The sequence below is a fragment of the Salvelinus alpinus genome, chromosome 5 (genome assembly GCF_045679555.1).
Source record: "Salvelinus alpinus chromosome 5, SLU_Salpinus.1, whole genome shotgun sequence".
NCBI classification, from domain to species: domain Eukaryota; kingdom Metazoa; phylum Chordata; class Actinopteri; order Salmoniformes; family Salmonidae; genus Salvelinus; species Salvelinus alpinus.
The window spans coordinates 45,807,193-45,826,186 of record NC_092090.1 but is presented as its reverse complement, the minus strand read 5'-3'; the positions used below and the strand labels follow the sequence as shown (position 1 = coordinate 45,826,186).

At 40.9% G+C, this 18,994-nt stretch overlaps 1 protein-coding gene and 1 long non-coding RNA gene across 3 annotated transcripts in view; both read right to left on the bottom strand.

Annotated features, from left to right (window-relative positions):
* Positions 1 to 12,398, bottom strand: part of LOC139575047 (diacylglycerol kinase zeta-like) — a 124,724-nt gene extending 112,326 nt beyond the window's left edge. The window contains exons 1-2 of one of the 2 annotated variants that reach the window (XM_071399996.1): positions 12,102 to 12,398; positions 11,703 to 11,991 (exon numbers count right to left, since the gene is read on the bottom strand). In XM_071399996.1, the coding sequence (XP_071256097.1) occupies positions 11,703 to 11,953 (251 nt within the window). In that variant the 5' untranslated portion in view covers positions 11,954 to 11,991; positions 12,102 to 12,398. Of the gene's footprint in view, positions 1 to 11,702 lie in introns of both variants that reach the window. The other variant, XM_071399998.1, reaches the window with a different exon arrangement.
* A 4,264-nt stretch (positions 12,399 to 16,662) lies between these two features.
* Positions 16,663 to 18,991, bottom strand: LOC139575050 (uncharacterized). Its single transcript, XR_011674869.1, has 2 exons — positions 18,799 to 18,991; positions 16,663 to 18,748 (listed from the first exon to the last, which is right to left on the bottom strand). It is a non-coding gene; the product is annotated as an uncharacterized lncRNA (long non-coding RNA).
* Between the last annotated feature and the right edge of the window lie 3 nt (positions 18,992 to 18,994).

Below are 18,994 nucleotides of genomic sequence, written 5' to 3'. Positions count from 1 at the left end.
CGTGGTTCAGTGACAGCAGTGCAAACCAGATGGGCTCTCCTTTCACTCACTGATATTGTAGATTTAGTAAGAATCAAATGTTATTTGTCAAATGCGCCGAATACAACAGGTGCAGACCTTACAGTGAAATGCTTACTTACAAGCCCTTAACACTTATTTTTATTAAATGCATTGTTGGTTAAGTAAAAAATAGATAAGTAAAAAGATAATAAAAAAATTATCAAAGAGGAGCAGTAAAAAAAACAATTGTGAGGCTATATACAGGGTAACCGGTACAGAGTCAACGTGCGGGGGCACCGGTTAGTTGAGGTAATTGAAGTAATATGTACAGTTGAAATCGGAAGTTTACATACACCTTAGCCAAATACATTTAAACTAAGTTTTCCACAATTCCTGACATTTAATCCTAGTAAAAATTCCCTGTCTTAGGTCAGTTAGGATCACCACTTTATTTTGAGAATGTGAAATGTCAGAATAATAGTAGAGAGAATGATTTATTTCAGCTTTAATGTCTTTCATCACATTCCCAGTGGGTCAGAAGTTTACATACACTCATTTAGTATTTGGTAGCATTGCCTTTAAATTGTTTAACTTGTGTCAAACTCACATCAACACCATTCACATTCTCAAAATAAAAGTGGTGATCCTAACTGACCTAAGACAGGGAATTTTTACTAGGATTAAATGTCAGGAATTGTGGAAAACTTAGTTTAAATGTATTTGGCTAAGGTGTATGTAAACTTCCGACTTCAACTGTACATATTACTTCAATTACCTCAACTAACCGGTGCCCCCGCACATTGACTCGGGTAGCCTTCCACAAGCTTCCCACAATAAGTTGGGTGAATTTTGGCCCATTCCTCCTGACAGAGCTGGTGTAACTGAGTCAGGTTTGTAGGCCTCCTTGCTCGCACATGCTTTTTCACTCTGCCCACAAATTTTCTATAGGATTGTGATGGCCACTCCAATATCCTGACTTTGTTGTCCTTAAGCCATTTTGCCACATCGGTCCTCCTTTTCTTGTATTCCACAATCATCTCCTTTGTCTTTATCACTTTGAGAGAGAGGTTGTTGTCCTGGCACCACACGGCCAGGTCTCTGACCTCCTCCCTACCACTGTTGTGTCATCGGCAAACTTAATGACGGTGTTGGAGTCGTGCCTGGCCCTGCAGTCCTGAGTGAACAAGGAGTACAGGAGGGGACTGAGCACACACCCCTGAGGGGCCCCCGTGTTGAGGATCAGCGTGACAGATGTGTTGTTACCTACCCTTACCTCCTGGGGGCGGCCATTCAGAAAGTCCAGGATCCAGTTGCAGAGGGAGTCCCAGGATCCTTAGCTTAGAGATGAGCTTTGAGGGCGCTATGATCTTGAACGCTGAGCTGTAGTCAATGAATAGCATTCTCACATAGGTGTTCCTTTTATCTAGGTGGGAAAGGGCAGTGTGGAGTGCAATAGAGATGACATCATCTGTGGATCTGTTGGGGCGGTATGCAATTTGGAGTGGGTCTAGGGTTTCTGTGATAATGGTGTTGATGTGAGCCATGACCAGCCTTTCAAAGCACTTCATGGCTACAGATTTCTGTGCTACGGGTCTGTAGTCATTTAGGCAGGTTGCCTTAGTGTTCTTGGGCACAGGGACTATGGTGGTGTGCTTGAAACATGTTGGTATTACAGACTCGGACAGGGAGAGGTTGAAAATGTCAGTGAAGACACTTGCCAGTTGGTCAGCGCATGCTCAGAGTACACGTCCTGGTAAGCTGTCTGGCCCTGCGAACTTGTGAATGTGTACCTGTTTAAAGGTCTTACTCACATCGGCTACGAAGAACATGATCACACAGTCGTCCGGAACAGTTGATGCTCTCATGCATGTGTCAGTGTTACTTTCCTCGAAACGAGAATAGAAGTCATTTAGCTCGTCTGGTAGGCTCATGTCACTGGGCAGCACTGTGCTTCCCTTTGTGGTCTGTAAAAGTTTGCAAGCCCTGCCACATCCGATGAGCATTGGAGACATTGTAGTACGAGTCCTGTATTGACACTTTGCCTGTTTGACGGTTCGTCGGGGGGCATAGCAGGATTTCATATAAGCTTCCGGGTTACAGTCCCGCTCCTTGAAAGCGGCAGCTCTACCCTTTAGCTCAAGGCGAATGTTGCCTGTAATCCATGGCTTCTGGTTGGAGTATGTATGTACAGTCACTGTCGGGACGACATCATCGATGCACTTATTGATGAAGCCAGTGACTGATGTGGTGTACTCCTCAATGCCATCGGAAGAATGCCGGAAGATATTCCAGTCTGTGCTAGAAAAATAGTCCTGTAGCTTAGCATCTGCTTCATCTGACCACTTTTTGACCACTAGGAACGCCGCCTCTGGATGAGCTTTTTCCTGTTTGCTTATGGCCATATACAGCTCATTGAGTGTGGTCTTAGTGCCAGCATTGGTTTGTGGTGGTAAATAGACAGCTACAAAGAATATAGATGAAAACTCTCTTGGTAAATAGTGTGATCTACAGCTTATCATGATACTCTACCTCAGGCGAGCAAAACCTAGAGACTTCCTTAAATCTCGTGCACCAGCTGTTTACAAATATACATAGACCGCCACCCCTTGTCTTACCAGAGGCTGCTGTTCTATCCTGCCGAAAAAGGGTAAAACCCACCAGCTGTATGTTATTTATGTCATCGTTCAGCCACGACTTGGTGAAACATAAGATATTACAGTTTTTAATGTCCCGTTGGTAGGAAGTATACATGCTCGTAGTTCGTCTATTTTATTATCCAATGATTGTACGTTGGCTAATAGGACCAATGGTAAAGGCAGATGACACACTCGCCGTCGGATCCTTACAAGGCACCCAGACATACATCTCCGATATCTCGGTCTCTTTCTACTGCGAACGACGGGGATGAGGGCCTTGTCGGGTGTCTGGAGTGAGTAAATCCTTCGCGTCCAACTCGTTAAAGAAAAACAAAAAAATCTTCTTCCAGTACGGGGTGAGTAACTGCTGTCCTGATATGTAGAAGCTCTTTTCGGTCATAAGAGACGGTGGCAGAAACATTATGTACAAAATAAGTTACAAATAACAAAAAAAAACACAATTGGTTAGGGGACCATAAAATGGCAGCCATCTCCTCCGGCGCCATTATCATAGCTAGACCTATAGAATAACTGCTGCACTAGATGCAATGTACTGCACTGAATGCTGCTTGACTACATCTACATTCAGAGCAGAATTTCAGCGAGAGGTGGGCCAACAGTCAAAGGTCAATTATCAGTTGCCAGGTAACATCAATAACAACATTTAACATAATCCACATGATCAGAGAACACACTCTCTCCCTCTCTTCTGTCGATCACATTTTTCTTGTTCATTTGAATGTTGATTCCCCATGGAGAAGCCGTACACTTCCCCCACACATTATTTACATTACAAATAAACCACGTTGAACATCACATCACCTTTTTGTTCAACAGTAAAGAGTTGGAGAGGGCAGCACTCCGAAAAACAAAATGCTCTCTTAGCAGCTATGGAAAGGTGCAGAGGCAGCGAGAAGGAAATGGAAGGCCACATTGGCAGACCAGTTTGTCTCAATTAACGAACGCCCACAACCATTATCTTCTGGTGATCCTTATATCACTCTGAAGCCCATTGGTAGTGCATACTTTGGTGGTCCATATACATTTAGTCTTCTAGTCTTCTTTTGCCTCGATATTTCTCAGTCTCAATTTCTCTTCCTGAGGAAGCGGAGCTGTAACTCAGCTGGAGTGGTACAAAGCGGTACTCCGCTCCCCAGGCATATCTCACTTTTAACACAGGAAATGAGAGGCCAGTCAGTGAGTCCAAATTGAGTTGCTCAGGCTCTTCCTCTGCTCGTCGTTATTTGCACCCTGTCAAATTCTCACCCAGACACATTTTCACCCTCTTCACATATGCTGCTGCTACTCCGTTTATTATCCATCCTGATTTCTTAGTCACTTTTTAACCCTACGTACATATACATTTGACATAATTTACCTCTACCTCGTACCCCTGCACATTGACTCAGTACTGATACTGCTTGTATATAGCCTCGTTATTGTTATTATGTTACTATTTCCTTTCTAATTGAGCAACTTTCTTACTCTGCATTGTTGGTAAAGGGCTCGTACGTTAGCATTTCACAGTAAAGTCTGCACTTGTTGTATCCGGCGCACATATGACAGACACAATTTGATTCGATTGAATGGTGCATTGATTGCTTAGGCGCGTCATGACAACCGGACATCCTTTCATTGTCAGCTGTCATTTCCTTTTCAATTGTAGGAATCCACTTTGAATTTTTTCTTATGTTTGTTTCCGTGTGCATGTCTGTATCTGTGTTTGTTTCTGTGTGTGTTTCTGTGTGTGTTCATGTGCACGTGGGGGTGCAAGTGTCTTTGTGTAGCCCATCATTCAATTCCTTGGTTAAGGTAACTATGTGTCCTCATAAGATGGGAGAAGTTTGCTGATAATTATCCAACAACTGTGGAGAGAGAAGAGTGGCCCTTCTCAGCTGTTGCAGAGATCTGCAGTATTTTCCTTTATTAGCTGGGTGGTCTGCCATACGTGACAACGGCTTCAAATGAAATCCCAAGTTGAAGAACAACGGAGGCACTCCGTAATTTTTATTTTATTTTTTTAAAGACAAAACGATGTCACCTCATTTCATCTTTGCCCGGCAGACTAACGCGTTTTCGGCAGTTATGCCTTCATCCGAGCAACCATTATGCATCTGATGAAGGCATAACTGCGAAAAGGCAGGAGTCTACACCCGGCCAAAAATAAAAAGGTGAAATGAGGCGACGTCGTTCTGTCCGTTTTGTAAAAGCTTTTTGGAGTGCCGCCGTTTCCCAATGTTCTTGATTTCATTTGAAACGGCAGTATTTTATTTGCAAACTTGAGATATTCAGATAGACGTGATATTGGATTCGCCAGATCCAGGTAGGATTGCTGAAGAAGAGGTAGATCTAAACAAATTGTGTGGAGTGTTCATTTTCACATAGCATTGCTCTCCTTGACTTCATATGTCAGCGAATTCAAAACAAAAACATACAAAATTAACCGCCCGACATTTTAAATCACACATAATAAAGCATTATTTAAAATATCATTGATGAGGTAAAGTCTGGGAGCGGCTGGCCTGAACTCTCACATACCAACCTATCTAGTCCACAGCAAACAAAGCTCTGGCCTGAGTTGAGTCATTCATGATGAGGTTGAGAGTTGCATAGCAGCTGCTCCCCAATGTTCTCTAAGAACTTTTGTTTCCACAGAGTAGTGTTTCCCAACCCTGGACAAACCTGATTCCACTTGTCAACTAATCATCAAGCCCTCAATGAGTTGAATGAGGTATTTGTCAAGAGCTACAACGAAACTGTGTACTGTTGGGGGTGCTCGAGGACCAGGGTTGGGAAACACTGCCATAGAGCAGGTATTGATTTTGAGCTTGAACAGACAATGGCCTGTTACATAAATATTTTTACAGTATTAACTGGTCCTTTATGGCTGCAGACACTTCCTGGAAAACCAGATTACTTGACTGTGAGAAATAATAAATGACTCCCACAGACAGCCTTTGTAGAATCAGACAATTCAGAGCCCTGGCAGCATAAAATAGGCCACCGGAACCTTTCAAGCTTGTGTATTGAGTTGTGAGAGAGTCATGGTCAGAGAACAACAACCTGTGGTGGTCAGAGATATGTGACATACGTACCTTTGTCTAGCCCACACCTATTTTTCCGACAGTTCTTTTGTTGTTTAAATAGAAATGTACCATGTTAGTAATGGTGTGCAGCATAATAATCACAAGTAATTTGCTAAATCTACACCTGCATTGCTTGCTGTTTGGGGTTTTAGGCTGGGTTTCTGTACTGCACTTTGAGATATCAGCTGATGTAACAAGGGCTTTCTAAATAGATTTGAATGCGGGTAATTACAAATAACTCTCTGTAGAGGAGGGTTTACGATCAGCATCCATTAGTGCCAGTGGTCGATGGGGAGTCCAGACGAGACAGTTCGTTCCCTTCATTAGAGAGGCTGTAGCCCTGCATCTCCCTCAATCAAACCACAAACAACCTTAACCAGAGAGTGTCAGTAGAGCCATAAGGACCTACCTTATAGGCGTACGACTCAGAGACAGAGGACCTAAAATGAGCTGAAATTAGCCTTGTCTGTTTGTTCAGTGTCAATACAGCCTTTTAAATTAGATTTTGTGTCAACACTGAGTGTCCCAAACTCAATGACGGGATGACAATTTCCTTAATCTTTACAACATGCAAAGACTCAGGAAAGGAGTACAAAGGGTATTATCCGTTTTTCTGAGAGGCCTGGTGGCTTTAATGTCATTATGCATTTCAATAGGCCGTGTGGTGCACGTCGTCGGGCAGGCTTTACAGAGGGAGGCACAGCTGGTGCTGGCTCATTTCAGTGAGGATGGATCTGGGCCGGTATTGGACGCGTATTATCTACGTAGGTCAACACTGTCTCCACAGAATACAATATATCATAGGTCTCTGCGATTAAACAATCCCCTCGGTTTTCATCACTGAATCATCTGCAGGGCCGGTTGCACCAGTTGGGTGTAAAAAATGTGGTCTTAAATGTTAGGTCGTGCGTAGCTACGGGCACTAGCGGTTCTGGGGGGGGGGGGGGGGGGGGGGCAGTGTGACAATTTTTTGCTATCGTTCTTGTTTTGTTTTGTTTTTTTACATCTGTTATTAGACGGTGGCAATGCATGGTCTTTTGCCTGCTAATGCCTGCAATGCAGTGAAGAAAACGATATGACAACAATAAAGTCTAATGTAACTGGCCCATCTAACAGTACAACTGGCCCCAGCTTGCCCCCCCAGTTGAAATGGTCTAGAACCGCCACTGGCTACGGTATGAGAATGTATATCTGTTGTACCAACCCAAAATAAGATTAGTCGATTTAAGACCGGAGTAAGCAATGCACGTTCACGAGATTTGATGCTTCATTATTATGGTTGCTAGGCAGTGCCCGTTACTAGGCTGTTACCTTCCTCGTGGCAGATCTAAAAACTTTGCGAGGGATGCCACATCACTTGGCAAAATCCACCACTATGATGCACGTTTTCTTAACCACAACTGGATGGATCTATCAATAATTATTGTAGGAATGAATATCACAGAATTATGAAAATATAGTAGACTAATGCCATTGCAGACAAGTATCATATTGCTGCTTATTGAAACTCCCAAAGTCATCCAACCGTTTTAAAAACTTTAAAGCAATATCCGTGTGTTGTCAACTATCATTTCAGCACCGTTATGACTGGCACAGCATTATCGCTCTGCTTTGAGACAAGGGTGGGGACATCTTGATCAATCAATCAATGTCAGATTTTTGTTTTGACAGAATTTCCATTTGGATATTTGGTTACAATTAGGCTGGGAAAACGTTAGCCAAATTGAGGTGAGTGGTCATGATGATAATCTTTCGTCTAGTTTGCTCGTCAAGCAGTGTTATCAGAACATTTTGCTAGCATGTTATGTAGCCTAGCATAAAAAGTGGATTATTTTGCTCATCTCGTTTAGTAGCCCAGGCTATATCCTGACGGAGATTCAATGAAACAAACTCACATTGATTGATTTTCAGAAAAAGGAACTTCTGACAATCAATGAATGCAATTTTTTTTCTCTGAATCTCCGTCGGGATATTTGGTTATTTGATCTCTGGCTGGGCAAATAAGTGGGAGGTGGCAGCTCATCGATTCGTTTGTTAATATCTAATTAGACACGTTTAGCACGCTATAATGTAGCATAAGTCAAGTGTATTATTTTGCTATTGACTCATGCATAGGCCACTCGAAAAGCCTGCGGAGGTTGTGATTTATGAACACGAAACTCACATCCTTTTGAAAATATAGATTGCTATTACTGTCTGTGCATATCATGAAAGAAGACAATCACAGGCGTGGCTCATAGAACAGCTGGTGCAACAGGTATAATGTTTTGGTACGGCATGAAGCACATTTTGGAACAGGCTTGATGTGTTGGTGATCTGAACTAAAGCACAGGATAAGCTCAACCTTATCCTGAACACCAGAAACAACATTCTGCGATGAAATGGAATTAAAAATCTCTACCTTAATCTGTTGCTCCCATTTCTCCTAAAAAAAAATCCACACAGTTTATTTGCATATACAGTAAGAGATCACCAAAGCTCTCCTCCATCAGACAATATAGTATGCCACAGGTTCCCTCTATTTAGTATCAAATTGAAGGGATGAATTTGTAACCTCTCAGTCATCCTTTACCCTTACTTACACTGCATGGCACCATTTATTTACCAGGTTAATCCCATTGAGATGAAATAGGTTTCTTTCCATTTGTCTGGGAAACTAGGACTAATTCATCCTAGTATAAAGATTGTGAGAAAACTTGGGACTTCAAATTTGCTGCCATTTGTGGATGTGTTCATTTTGTAACTTTTTGATTTCCCACAGTTTTAATCTGCTGGATAGAAGAGCATGCACTTGTCTGAGTCTGTGAGTCTGCTTCAAATAACAACCTATAACAATTCAGCATTCAGACAGCGGAATGCCTGGCGGTCCAAATGATCAGGACTGTTACTATAAAATCAGGGGTTGGAACTGAGATTATTTTCCAATCGTTTCGTTCTGAACAGAACCATAATTTTTTGTTGTTGCTCCATTCTACTGTTCCGACCAGCAAAATAAAGTTCTGAACCGGTTCGAACCCCCAAAAAAGTAATGGTTTATATAATTCCTTTCTAAATCTCTGAAATATATATATATATTGACATTTGGCTCGACATTAAATTACTTCACCATGCCATGGAGCGGCCAAGCTATACAGTTGATTACATGCATTGGACAGACAAGTGTAGGGTGCGAGATGCGACTGAAATTTTGCGGGTGGGAGAGAGGGTGGAGGAGGAGGCTTGAAGCACTGGGCATCTTGTTATGACATGCATTATATGAATTAGGCCCACAGAATTATACCTACGCAGGAGCGGCTTCTATGAAGGAACTTTTAATGTCTTTGAACTTCCGAGAGTTGGCTTACGTTGGACCAGAGCTAGCTAGCTAACAAGCTTATGTGTGCAGAGCAGCACTAGAATTAAAATAACACACGTCTTATCTTTTTGTAGTTAATAAATCTAACGTGAAATGTGATAACTAGAGTATCCTTAACTAGCAGTAAAAAAAGTGAATCCATTCTTCTCTAAAAATCTCTCTAATTTCTGAATCCCACTTGTAACATCAGTAAGCTACAGTAGCCTATACTTCGGAGGGGGATGGGCAGGTATATAGCCTACACACGCACTGGCAAAGATTTTCAGCTGGCAGGCAGACATTAGAATGTTTCCGAGTGACAGAGTGAGGACTATGCATAGGCGCTTTGTTGTGTTTTTTTGTGGGACTGGGGAAAAATTGCCAGGAACATAAAATAGCGTTATTAATCAAAAACAAAACAAAAAAAGGTAGTTATCATTACTATGCAATTATACAACAGCTTTGGTGAATACTCGATTCTGATAGGCGGATGAGGGGGGCACATAATTTTTTAGAATGGATGCACATAACATTTCGCAATAACTTATCTCCTTAACTGTCATCATTGTCCCCCTGCTGCAGGTGCTGTTTGGTCTTTAATAACATCTGAATCACACATGAGCTCACTACCCCAGGCCTTGTTGTTTGAGTCACTATATTGACGCTCTTAGTCACAGACACCGAGGAAAGAGATGGGTAATCTGTGTTTATGTAGCCAGACTGACATGGCCTCAGCCTCACTCACTGCCAGGCCAGTCTTAACCATCCAGCATCATCAGGCCTCTATGGACCAGCCAGTCAGCCAGTGGATGCAGCCAGCCCAGGGCTCTGCTCACTAAGCCCCTTTCATAAGTGCCTCTTATTTACAATGCAAAAAAACACTCCTGATCCCTTACTGCTGCAGCTGCTGCTTCTCCTTCCGTTACATAAGAGCCACGAACACATCACAGCATCCGCTGGCAGTGACAGACTCTCAATAACCAACACCCAGGGACCAGAGTCACATCATTCTACACAGCCTGCACAGAAAAAGAGTCCCTCGAAACCTTACATAAAACGAAAAAGATGGAATGTGAGTCAGTCAGGGGCACAGACAATTGTGCCATCCTCTACAATCAAGCTACAAATAGTTGGGATTGTGGAGAAAAAAACTACACTAACGGTCTCATTGCAAACCAAATATTTTGTATGACGTGGTCTACTGGATGTTATACAATGACAGATTATATGCTGCATATCAGTCAAAACCATCCTGTATGCCAAATCCTGTACTGTAGCCAAATCCTATTTTTTCTATGTTTAGCTTTGGTGAACTAACACTCTCACATTACTCCCCTCCCCCCTTCTAGAACTGACTTTTCTGATTGCTACTTTATTGAGGGAAAATGTACTTACTGTGACTGTGATATGTGGTTGTCCCACCTAGCTATCTTAAGATGAATGCGCCAACTATAAGTCGCTCTGGAAAAGAGTGTATGCTAAATGCCTAACATGTAAAAATGTTACAGAGTGTGGTAGTAATGTCTGTGTGAATGTTTAATAAAACGTGTCCAAGGGTCATGTGTAAGGGGTCATGGTCAAAGGTCATTCTGTGAATCACTGCCTCATGTTGCTTGCTCTGTCATTCACTTGCACAGCAGACTGAGTTGCAACAAACAGGGTCAGGAAACAGTCAATAACACTATAAACCAGCTGAAACAGCCCAGATTCTAATAAGCAGCAAGACGTCCAGTCCTAAAACCCTAGTCTGAGATTATGAAGGATGGCGTATTTAATCCAAAAACTCAGCAATTAATGGGGTGAGGTCTATGTTATGACTGAGGAGGACACAGAAGTATGTTTTCTTGATATCCCCATTCATGACATGAATGAGCATGTATTTACTATACTCCATAGGACATCAGCAGGTGCTTTTAGTAAGAATGATACCCATCAGTGTGGATAATGAACATTATGATGGCCTTGATGACAGATGTGATATTGCTTTTGCTATATGATGCTATAGTAGATTATGTAGCCTAATGATAACTTTAATGTAGGCCTATCTAGTAGATGAAGAACCATATTAAAATGGAGTGTCAGCTCACATGAACACATGTTGTCTTGCCTACAAATAGGCTACAGTAGCTGCCACACTAAGACAGTGATGGCTGCAGGGTGGGTATAATTTGTGGAACGTTCCAACAGGAATCTGTTCCAAAAACTTCGTAAATGACAAGGTTGTCAACAAACAACGCATACAAAGTTGTATAGCGGCAGAATGAGATACCAGGTAGGGAGAGGGCTATTTAATTCAGTTTTTCATTCACCACGTTTATTCCCTGAAAATGTCTGTCCTCACTCTGGTAGCCTATGGACAACTATCAAGAACAAGCTACGTGGTGAGTTGATGCCTATTCGTCAGCTAGTTGAATTGATCCTGCTACTTTGTATGCGTTGTTTGTTGGCAACCTTGTACTTTTGTGACAGATTCCTGTTGGAACGTTCCACAAATTATACCCACCCATGGCTGCAGGTGATGTTTATTTTCACAAGTTGCAATTGAGAAAACTTCAGACATCTGGTAGCCAGTTGAAGTAGTTATATGAAATATCGTGCGGGTTTGGGATAGGAAGTGGGGATACATTCAAAATGTACTAACGTTACCTGTATGAAACCTGCTTCCTAATAGTGAGGAAGCAGGTATCCGCTGTCAATGCCCCCGCACCTTCCAACCGCGTTGACACTTTTCCTGGACAATCCCCCGTCTTGAAGACTGGACAAGGTGATACCATTTCGGGCAGGAAAACGTCCTCCTCCTCAGCCAGTTCTTCTAAGGTTGGTGGCACCAGTATCGCCGTGGGTGAATCCGTAGAGCTGCGGACTATACGGTCCCCGGTATCCGGTGCCTCAGCCATCGACACCGTGCTGTGTAGTAACTGTGGAGCGCGGCAACCTAAAAAAAAAAGTGTGTTTCCAACACTGGCAGTCCAAAGCAAAACTATGACTCGTCTTGTAATGTGACAAATATGCTTACAGATACTGACTTTGTTAGGCAGAATATACCTAGTTGTAGTCGCCAGTATTCACGCGAAGAAGGAAAACCTATAGGTTTACAGGGTCGTCACTAGTTACCACAGCCACAAAATCATAAACTCCGCCTATTTTTTTCTTCTTCTTCTTAAACCTAACCTTAACCACACTTCTAAGCGTATGCTTAACCCTACGTTTAAATAAAGAACAAAAAGCTATTTTTTGTTATATCATGATTTTTTACAATATAGCCAATTATGACTTTGCGGTTGTGATAACTAGTAGAACCCGGTTTTACTGCTGTGCGGCTCTCTCATGTCTCTGATCTCTGCGCGTAACCACACGTGGGGTCGTGAATAACGTTAGCGTGATCAAACAAAAGTGGAATATGCGGTTCGCCTTCAAAATAAATGTCCCCGATTGAAACTGATGCAAAGGGATGACAATAGTGGAATCATGACACAATTGTACAAAATAATGTTAAACAAAGTTGGAGTGTTGTTGTATAAATTATACAAAAGACAAAAAAAAGATTTCAGTTGAAATCTCACTGTGGATGTATAGTCAATAGTCCTGCAATAAGAGATTTGACGCTAGCTGTGTTATGTGAGTGTCACTGAGTAGGCTGATACCCTATTTAAAGCTGCAATATGTAACTTTTTGAGCGACCCCTTACAAAAAAAGATACAAGTAAATGTGCAGTAACTGCAGTCGACTGTGGCATTTTGGATGCTGTAATTGCAGAATAACTGCAGTTGAACTGCCGTCATACTGCACTGTAACTGCAATTACACAGCAAAATTACTGTAGTAAAAAAACTGTTCGTTTTTAGTGCACTCTGACTGCAATCTTTTTTCGTAATGGACATGACTAAATTCACATAGAACTGTGTGTAGGCAGATCTGCCATTCTCATTGAAAGCAAGTCTAAGAAGCTGTAGATCTGTTCTATGTGCTCTATTTCTATGCTTCCCGCTTTTACTTTCAGTTTTGTACACCAGCTTCAAACAGCTGAAAATACAATATTTTTTGGCTATTTAAAAGATATTTCACTGCAGTTTAGATGGTACAAGATTCTCTACATTTTCTACGCTTGTTTTGTCACATAAACTGTAATTAGTCAAACTATTAGAATGTTTGCATCCAGGAAATCCTGGAGTCTATACATCCACAGTGCGATTTCAACAGATTTTTACTATTTGGTGTCAAATTAATTAACTATTGTCTTTCGTTAAATTGAAATAACAACATTCCAACCTGGCTTAGCATTATGGTGTACAATTGTGGCATGATTTAAATATTTGTATCAGTTTGCATCAGTTTTAATGGAGGACTTAGAAGGCAAACCTCCGATTCCACTATTGTTGCTCGTGCTTATGTTGTTCACAACACACTGGTCTCCCCCCTGGCTTCTGCATTCACGGTACCTCTGTAAACTCTTTCTGAGAAAATAAAAATACTTCCAATCAAATAAAAGATTGGAGGTTAAACTGGAATTGTTCCAGCCTACTTTCTATTTTCCAGTGAACCAAACATGCAATTAGGCCTATAGGCTACTCTTCTTCAATTGGGTATGTTACCACATTGATCCATTGCATTGTTCACAGTTGGCCGTTTGCTTTTTTATTAGGAAGACTACGTCACTGTGGTGTCCTAACTCAAACAATACTTTGAAAAGGCCTGAGTGATGATTAACCTGTGTAACCTTATGTTAGTCAACCATGGTATGCTACACACAATATAGCCTACTTTAAGCCATTTATCAAATCGTCCTTACAAAGGGCTGTAAAACTGGTTGTACTGGTTAATACAATTCCTTAGGAAACAGGAAGCTGCCCTACACAAATGACCCAAAGGAAAACTACACCAAAACAGTGCCATGAGATCATTTGCAGTTGATTGGGTTATTTTGAGCATTTTGTTATAGGTAGACTATAGTATAGGCCTAATTAGTTGTTGGACCCACTGCAATTTAGAACTATTTGAATGATTAGTACAACGATGATGGTTATGAAAACGGTTACACTGGAACTGGGGCAATCAATGTCTGACCTCTTCTGGGCTCTTGTTATACCGTATGTGACCTGGTGTTACCCAGTGAGTCAGACCATCACAGCCACAAGATGAAATATGCCTGAATTTTATGCCGCCATTTTTCCTAACCAGGGAGTTAAAATATTACTTACAAATAGGCAAGAACATGTTTTAGTTTATCAAAAGGGGACAGTTGAATGTGGACAGGAACAGATAACTTTGTTCTAATACCCACAATCCATGCGGCACAGAGCACAGCTATATGGATCCGGGTATTTTTTCAGTAAGGTCAGTTTATGGGGGCGTTAGGCTGCGGTCGAGTACTCCAGCTAAGGATCTTATGTAGGATAGGAGGAGGTTAAAAGGGAATTACTCTAAATTCACTGTGTGATCTTCTGGTGGCAGACCAAGACGCTGGCTAATGGTTGGCATCTGAGAGCACCCCCACCAGTTCACTATTATCACAGTGAACTAAAGCAGATATCATGTCAGGTATGTATGTGGAAAACACTACATGAATGTACGTCCTTTAATCTCTCAATTTCCCACGGGTTAGCGTCATCCGGGTTAGGGTTTGGCCTGGGTAGGCCGTCATTGTCAATAATAATTTGTTCTTAACTGACTTGCCTAGTTAAATAAATGTTAAATAAAAATATATAAATAATGTGCATGTATATAAAGTATCATGTACCCGCCATAGACAATGTAACTCTCCAAACATATAGTCATGTAATCAGGCATGCATATGCATACAGTTAATTTACATTACAGTTTGGATGGAACAGTTGCTCCACCACCCAAAGTCAATAGGAGGGAGCCACACCTCTGTATAGAGCCCTGACTGAAAAAAACAGACTAAATACAAATAAATACAAAAATTAATTATACTGTATATGCAAAGCATTTGGGGCATGTAAATGACTAGTGACAGTCGATTTAGTGACAGTTTGAATCGACTTCCTTGGAAATGTAATGGAGCAGATTAAACGCTGTTTTAATTTATTTAGATAAGACATTAGGTTTTAGCTATATGAGAAAGGTGTTTATCGAGAGACTCTTCAGCATGCGAAGATAGTGGAATAATCTCTACTACTTACCTCGGTTTGTGATATATTGGGAGCTGGAGTGAAGCTGAACATTTATTTATTCAGTGTGTCACTGCTAGTCCAGTCCAAAGAATGCACTCCACAATTTCCATTATTCATACTAGATGTTTCATGCAGTGCATATTCAATCTAGAGAGTCTGTTTTTTTTGTTTTGTTTTTTACAAAGAATCATTGTATTGTACTGTGGTGAGAAGTGTGCTCAGGTGGTTTGTGCTGGATGAAGAAGAGGTAACTAGGTTAGACTGTGAATTGACATTGCCATGGAAATGAGAGGACTAGGAACTCAGACAGCCAGGTTTTTCCAGTCTTTATAATTGTCTGCTCTTCGCCATGGCAGCCCAGTCTTGAGTCCTGAATCAAATACCCCATCACAGGACAAAGCTGTTGCATACTATCATGGTAACAAATAATACATTCAATATTCTTCTCCATAAAACAGAGCAAATGCGCAGAGCAAACTGATCAATCTAAATACTTCACTGTCATATATCAGGCATAGGAGGCTTTTCTATATGTGCAAAACAAAGAGCTATATTAAGATTCACACAGGAGAGCAACGCCTAAACATGAGGATGCAAAAACTGAAGCGAAAGACCATTCTCTGGCCTTTATACAGAGATTAAGGCAAGGACTGTACGAGGATTACATAAAACTGCATGGTAAACGCTATTGGGACAAAGCCCTTTCCCCCTTTCTAATCCAAAGAGTGAGTTATTACACTGACATGTAGTTGATATATAGGCGGCAAACAAGGGGGAAAGAGGACATTCTGTTTCCTACTCAGTGGAAGCGATGTGTTTATGAAATAAAAAAATATAGCAAAAAAAAAGTGTGTGCTATCTATGACAAATGTGCAGTTTCAAGCCGTCCTATGCACAATACTGTACCCTGGTCCCTAAATTACACCAACACTTTATTTGAAGGGGGTATATAAACATTTAGGTTTCTGTCACGTTTACGTGATATTCTGCCACTGGATTGGCAGTGAATACTTGTGATTGAACTGGCTCACCACCTCTGGATTTAGTGGCTTGTTCCAAGCTCTCACACGTTTTAAAGCTGTGATTATGTTTCCAGGGAGTAAGTGACCTGATTTTCTATTCATATTTCGATATTGATACCAAACAAACACCTACGCTAGGTTCTGATATAATACAGCGGAGACAGCCACTTGGGTAAGTGCTTGTGTGTTAGTGTTTTATGATTCAGTTAAGAAAGCAAACCGTGGTCTACTTTTTGAGGGATGATGCGGTTAGAATCAGGTTAGCCAAAATGGATGGACTAACAAAGTCCGACCTCTTGTGGCGATACTGAGAATAAAGCTTGCCTGCACTTCCCAATGATATAACAACCACTAGGCACAAAAACTAGATTGCAATGAATGCAAATGATTGCGCCGAATGCATTTCTCAATGATATCAGGGCACAGAGACACAGTAACGAAGGAGACGGTGTTATGCTGATGCAATTTTTTATATTTTGCTTGATACTAACTCTACTTACTAACACTACTATTAAAGAGACTGATACAGAAAGGCAATACAGAAAGGCTCCTGTGGCTTACCCAGAAATACATGCAATTTACTTGTACAGCCACAGTGTGAAAGGTCAGCAACTGGCTAGTTCCTTCCCAAAGGCGCCAGGTGAATACCAAAATACATTTCAAATACAAAAATACATCCCCTTATTTACAGCAAAAGCATTCACTTTGTCTTATGTACAAAAGGGCACACATTATGAACGCCAACAAACACATGGAATGTTTGGTAAGATTTGCATCATTTCACTTTGAATTATAATAGCCTTGTAAAATCCCTCACGCAGGTTTTGAAACAGGTTTCTACCACACATTTGATGGACAAATTACAAAAGATTGACCCTGGTTCAACCAGATAACTCAGTCTGACTTGATTTACTGTGTTATGCATGATCCCAATGGTTTAGTGTTGTCACAGTCATCAGAGAGCCTGTTCAAGATCAGCACATTGGACAGATTATAGAATATAGAGTAGCAGTCATTTATACCAGGTACTGCTTTAAGACAACCTAAAGATGGTGGAGCAGGTAGGGTAGAGGGGGCTGGGGTGGGTTGGGACAACTAAGCAACCATTTGATCAGTAAAAGGTGTGTTTATAGAAGGCAAGTGGGTGAGGGCTGGACAGCTTCCAGAGCATCTGGTTGAACCTTAGTTACACATCTATTAATCAAACGAAAGGACAAACATAGACAAACAGTATCTTGACAGGAAGCAATCTACATTTTCAATATACACACATTATCAGTGTACTCAGTTAACCAACTCTACATTTGTCAGGTAATGTGCACTAAGATATATGACAGGTGACAACTAGGAAACAAAACCGACTAAGAAATGATATGGTTCTGATTAATAGGGTAGGTAGTGATTTTACAAACCATTTGACAGAAAATGAATAATGCAAATCTAATGAAATGTTAGAGTAAAATACATATTAATTACATGGAAGGATTGTGAGTCTGGCCTCCCCTGAATATACACAGACAAGCCACAGTTGTGAGTAAGCAAGTGAAATCTATGAAAAGCAACATACTGGACGTTAAGCTCAGACTCCAAGGCCACTGGCTGACTCAGATCCTCCATGCCTCCTCCACAGAGCCTGGGCCGTCTACTCAAACCCTCCTACCTAGCATTACGCAATCTCATTTAGCGTCAGTGGGCCGCCCCACGCACTCCTTACACAATCTCTCTCTCCCTCTCTCGCCCTCAAACAACACAGCAGGAAGAGGAGGGAACACCAGAATATATTCTATTCAATGTAACAAGGTTCTTCACAACAAAAAACTCTGCATGAAAAGATTTTTGTATTATTTTGCTGCCCGGAGTGACTGTTTTTTAGAAGCATTATCAACAGAATAGTGTTCTTTAGAGTGAACAGTTTTTTTGGGCACTACTGTAAATCGTGATGTGATTTTTTTTTTACCCCCAGTGGATTCTGAACTTTGATATTCAATTTAAAATATACTCTATTTTCACATTCACAATGACATTAGGGCTGAATGGACTTTTGGCATAATGATGATATTCATTCTTTTTTTTTGGTGGAGAAAATGTATTCTCTTGGTAGTGTATTGACTATTTTTGTAAAGATGGGCAGTTTTGAGTCTTTTGGACTAGAGAAGGCTTTGCTCCAGTGAGGAAGTATTGTACACCCTTGGTATGTATTTACACTGATTGTCCCTGTTCATGTTTTTTCAATATATACAAAACTTTCTTGATACAGAAATAAATACAAAAACAGACAAACTGTGTAACAGTTAAGACAACAAGATCATGTAAACATTACATCATAATTGATATTCATAAAAAGAAAAGTTCACAATATTTTTTAGCATAAAATAAATATGCTCTTTTTTTGATGCCAATAATACGTATATATTACATATGATTTAGTTTGCATAAAGAGTCAAATAATAAAATGAACAACCCCATGTGGATGGCGTGAGAATACAAAAACTGAAAGAGTTTGAAGGCACTTATGCCCATTAGCTTGCAAGGTCGACCTGAAGACAAAAAAAGTGCAATGCATATACAAGCTTAAACATTATGGGACAAAATGTGGTCAAATGGAAAATAAATGCCTTTGAAAGATGTATAATTCTAGCATGAGGCAATAGAGTGCATTTTAAGCGCTTTAAGCGAAAGGTAATAGAGGACAATCTTTGGAAAGTATCTATTAAAATATTTGCATGACCAATTGTGAAGTAGGAGAGGGAATTTCTATAACAGAACAACTGGAATTATAAATA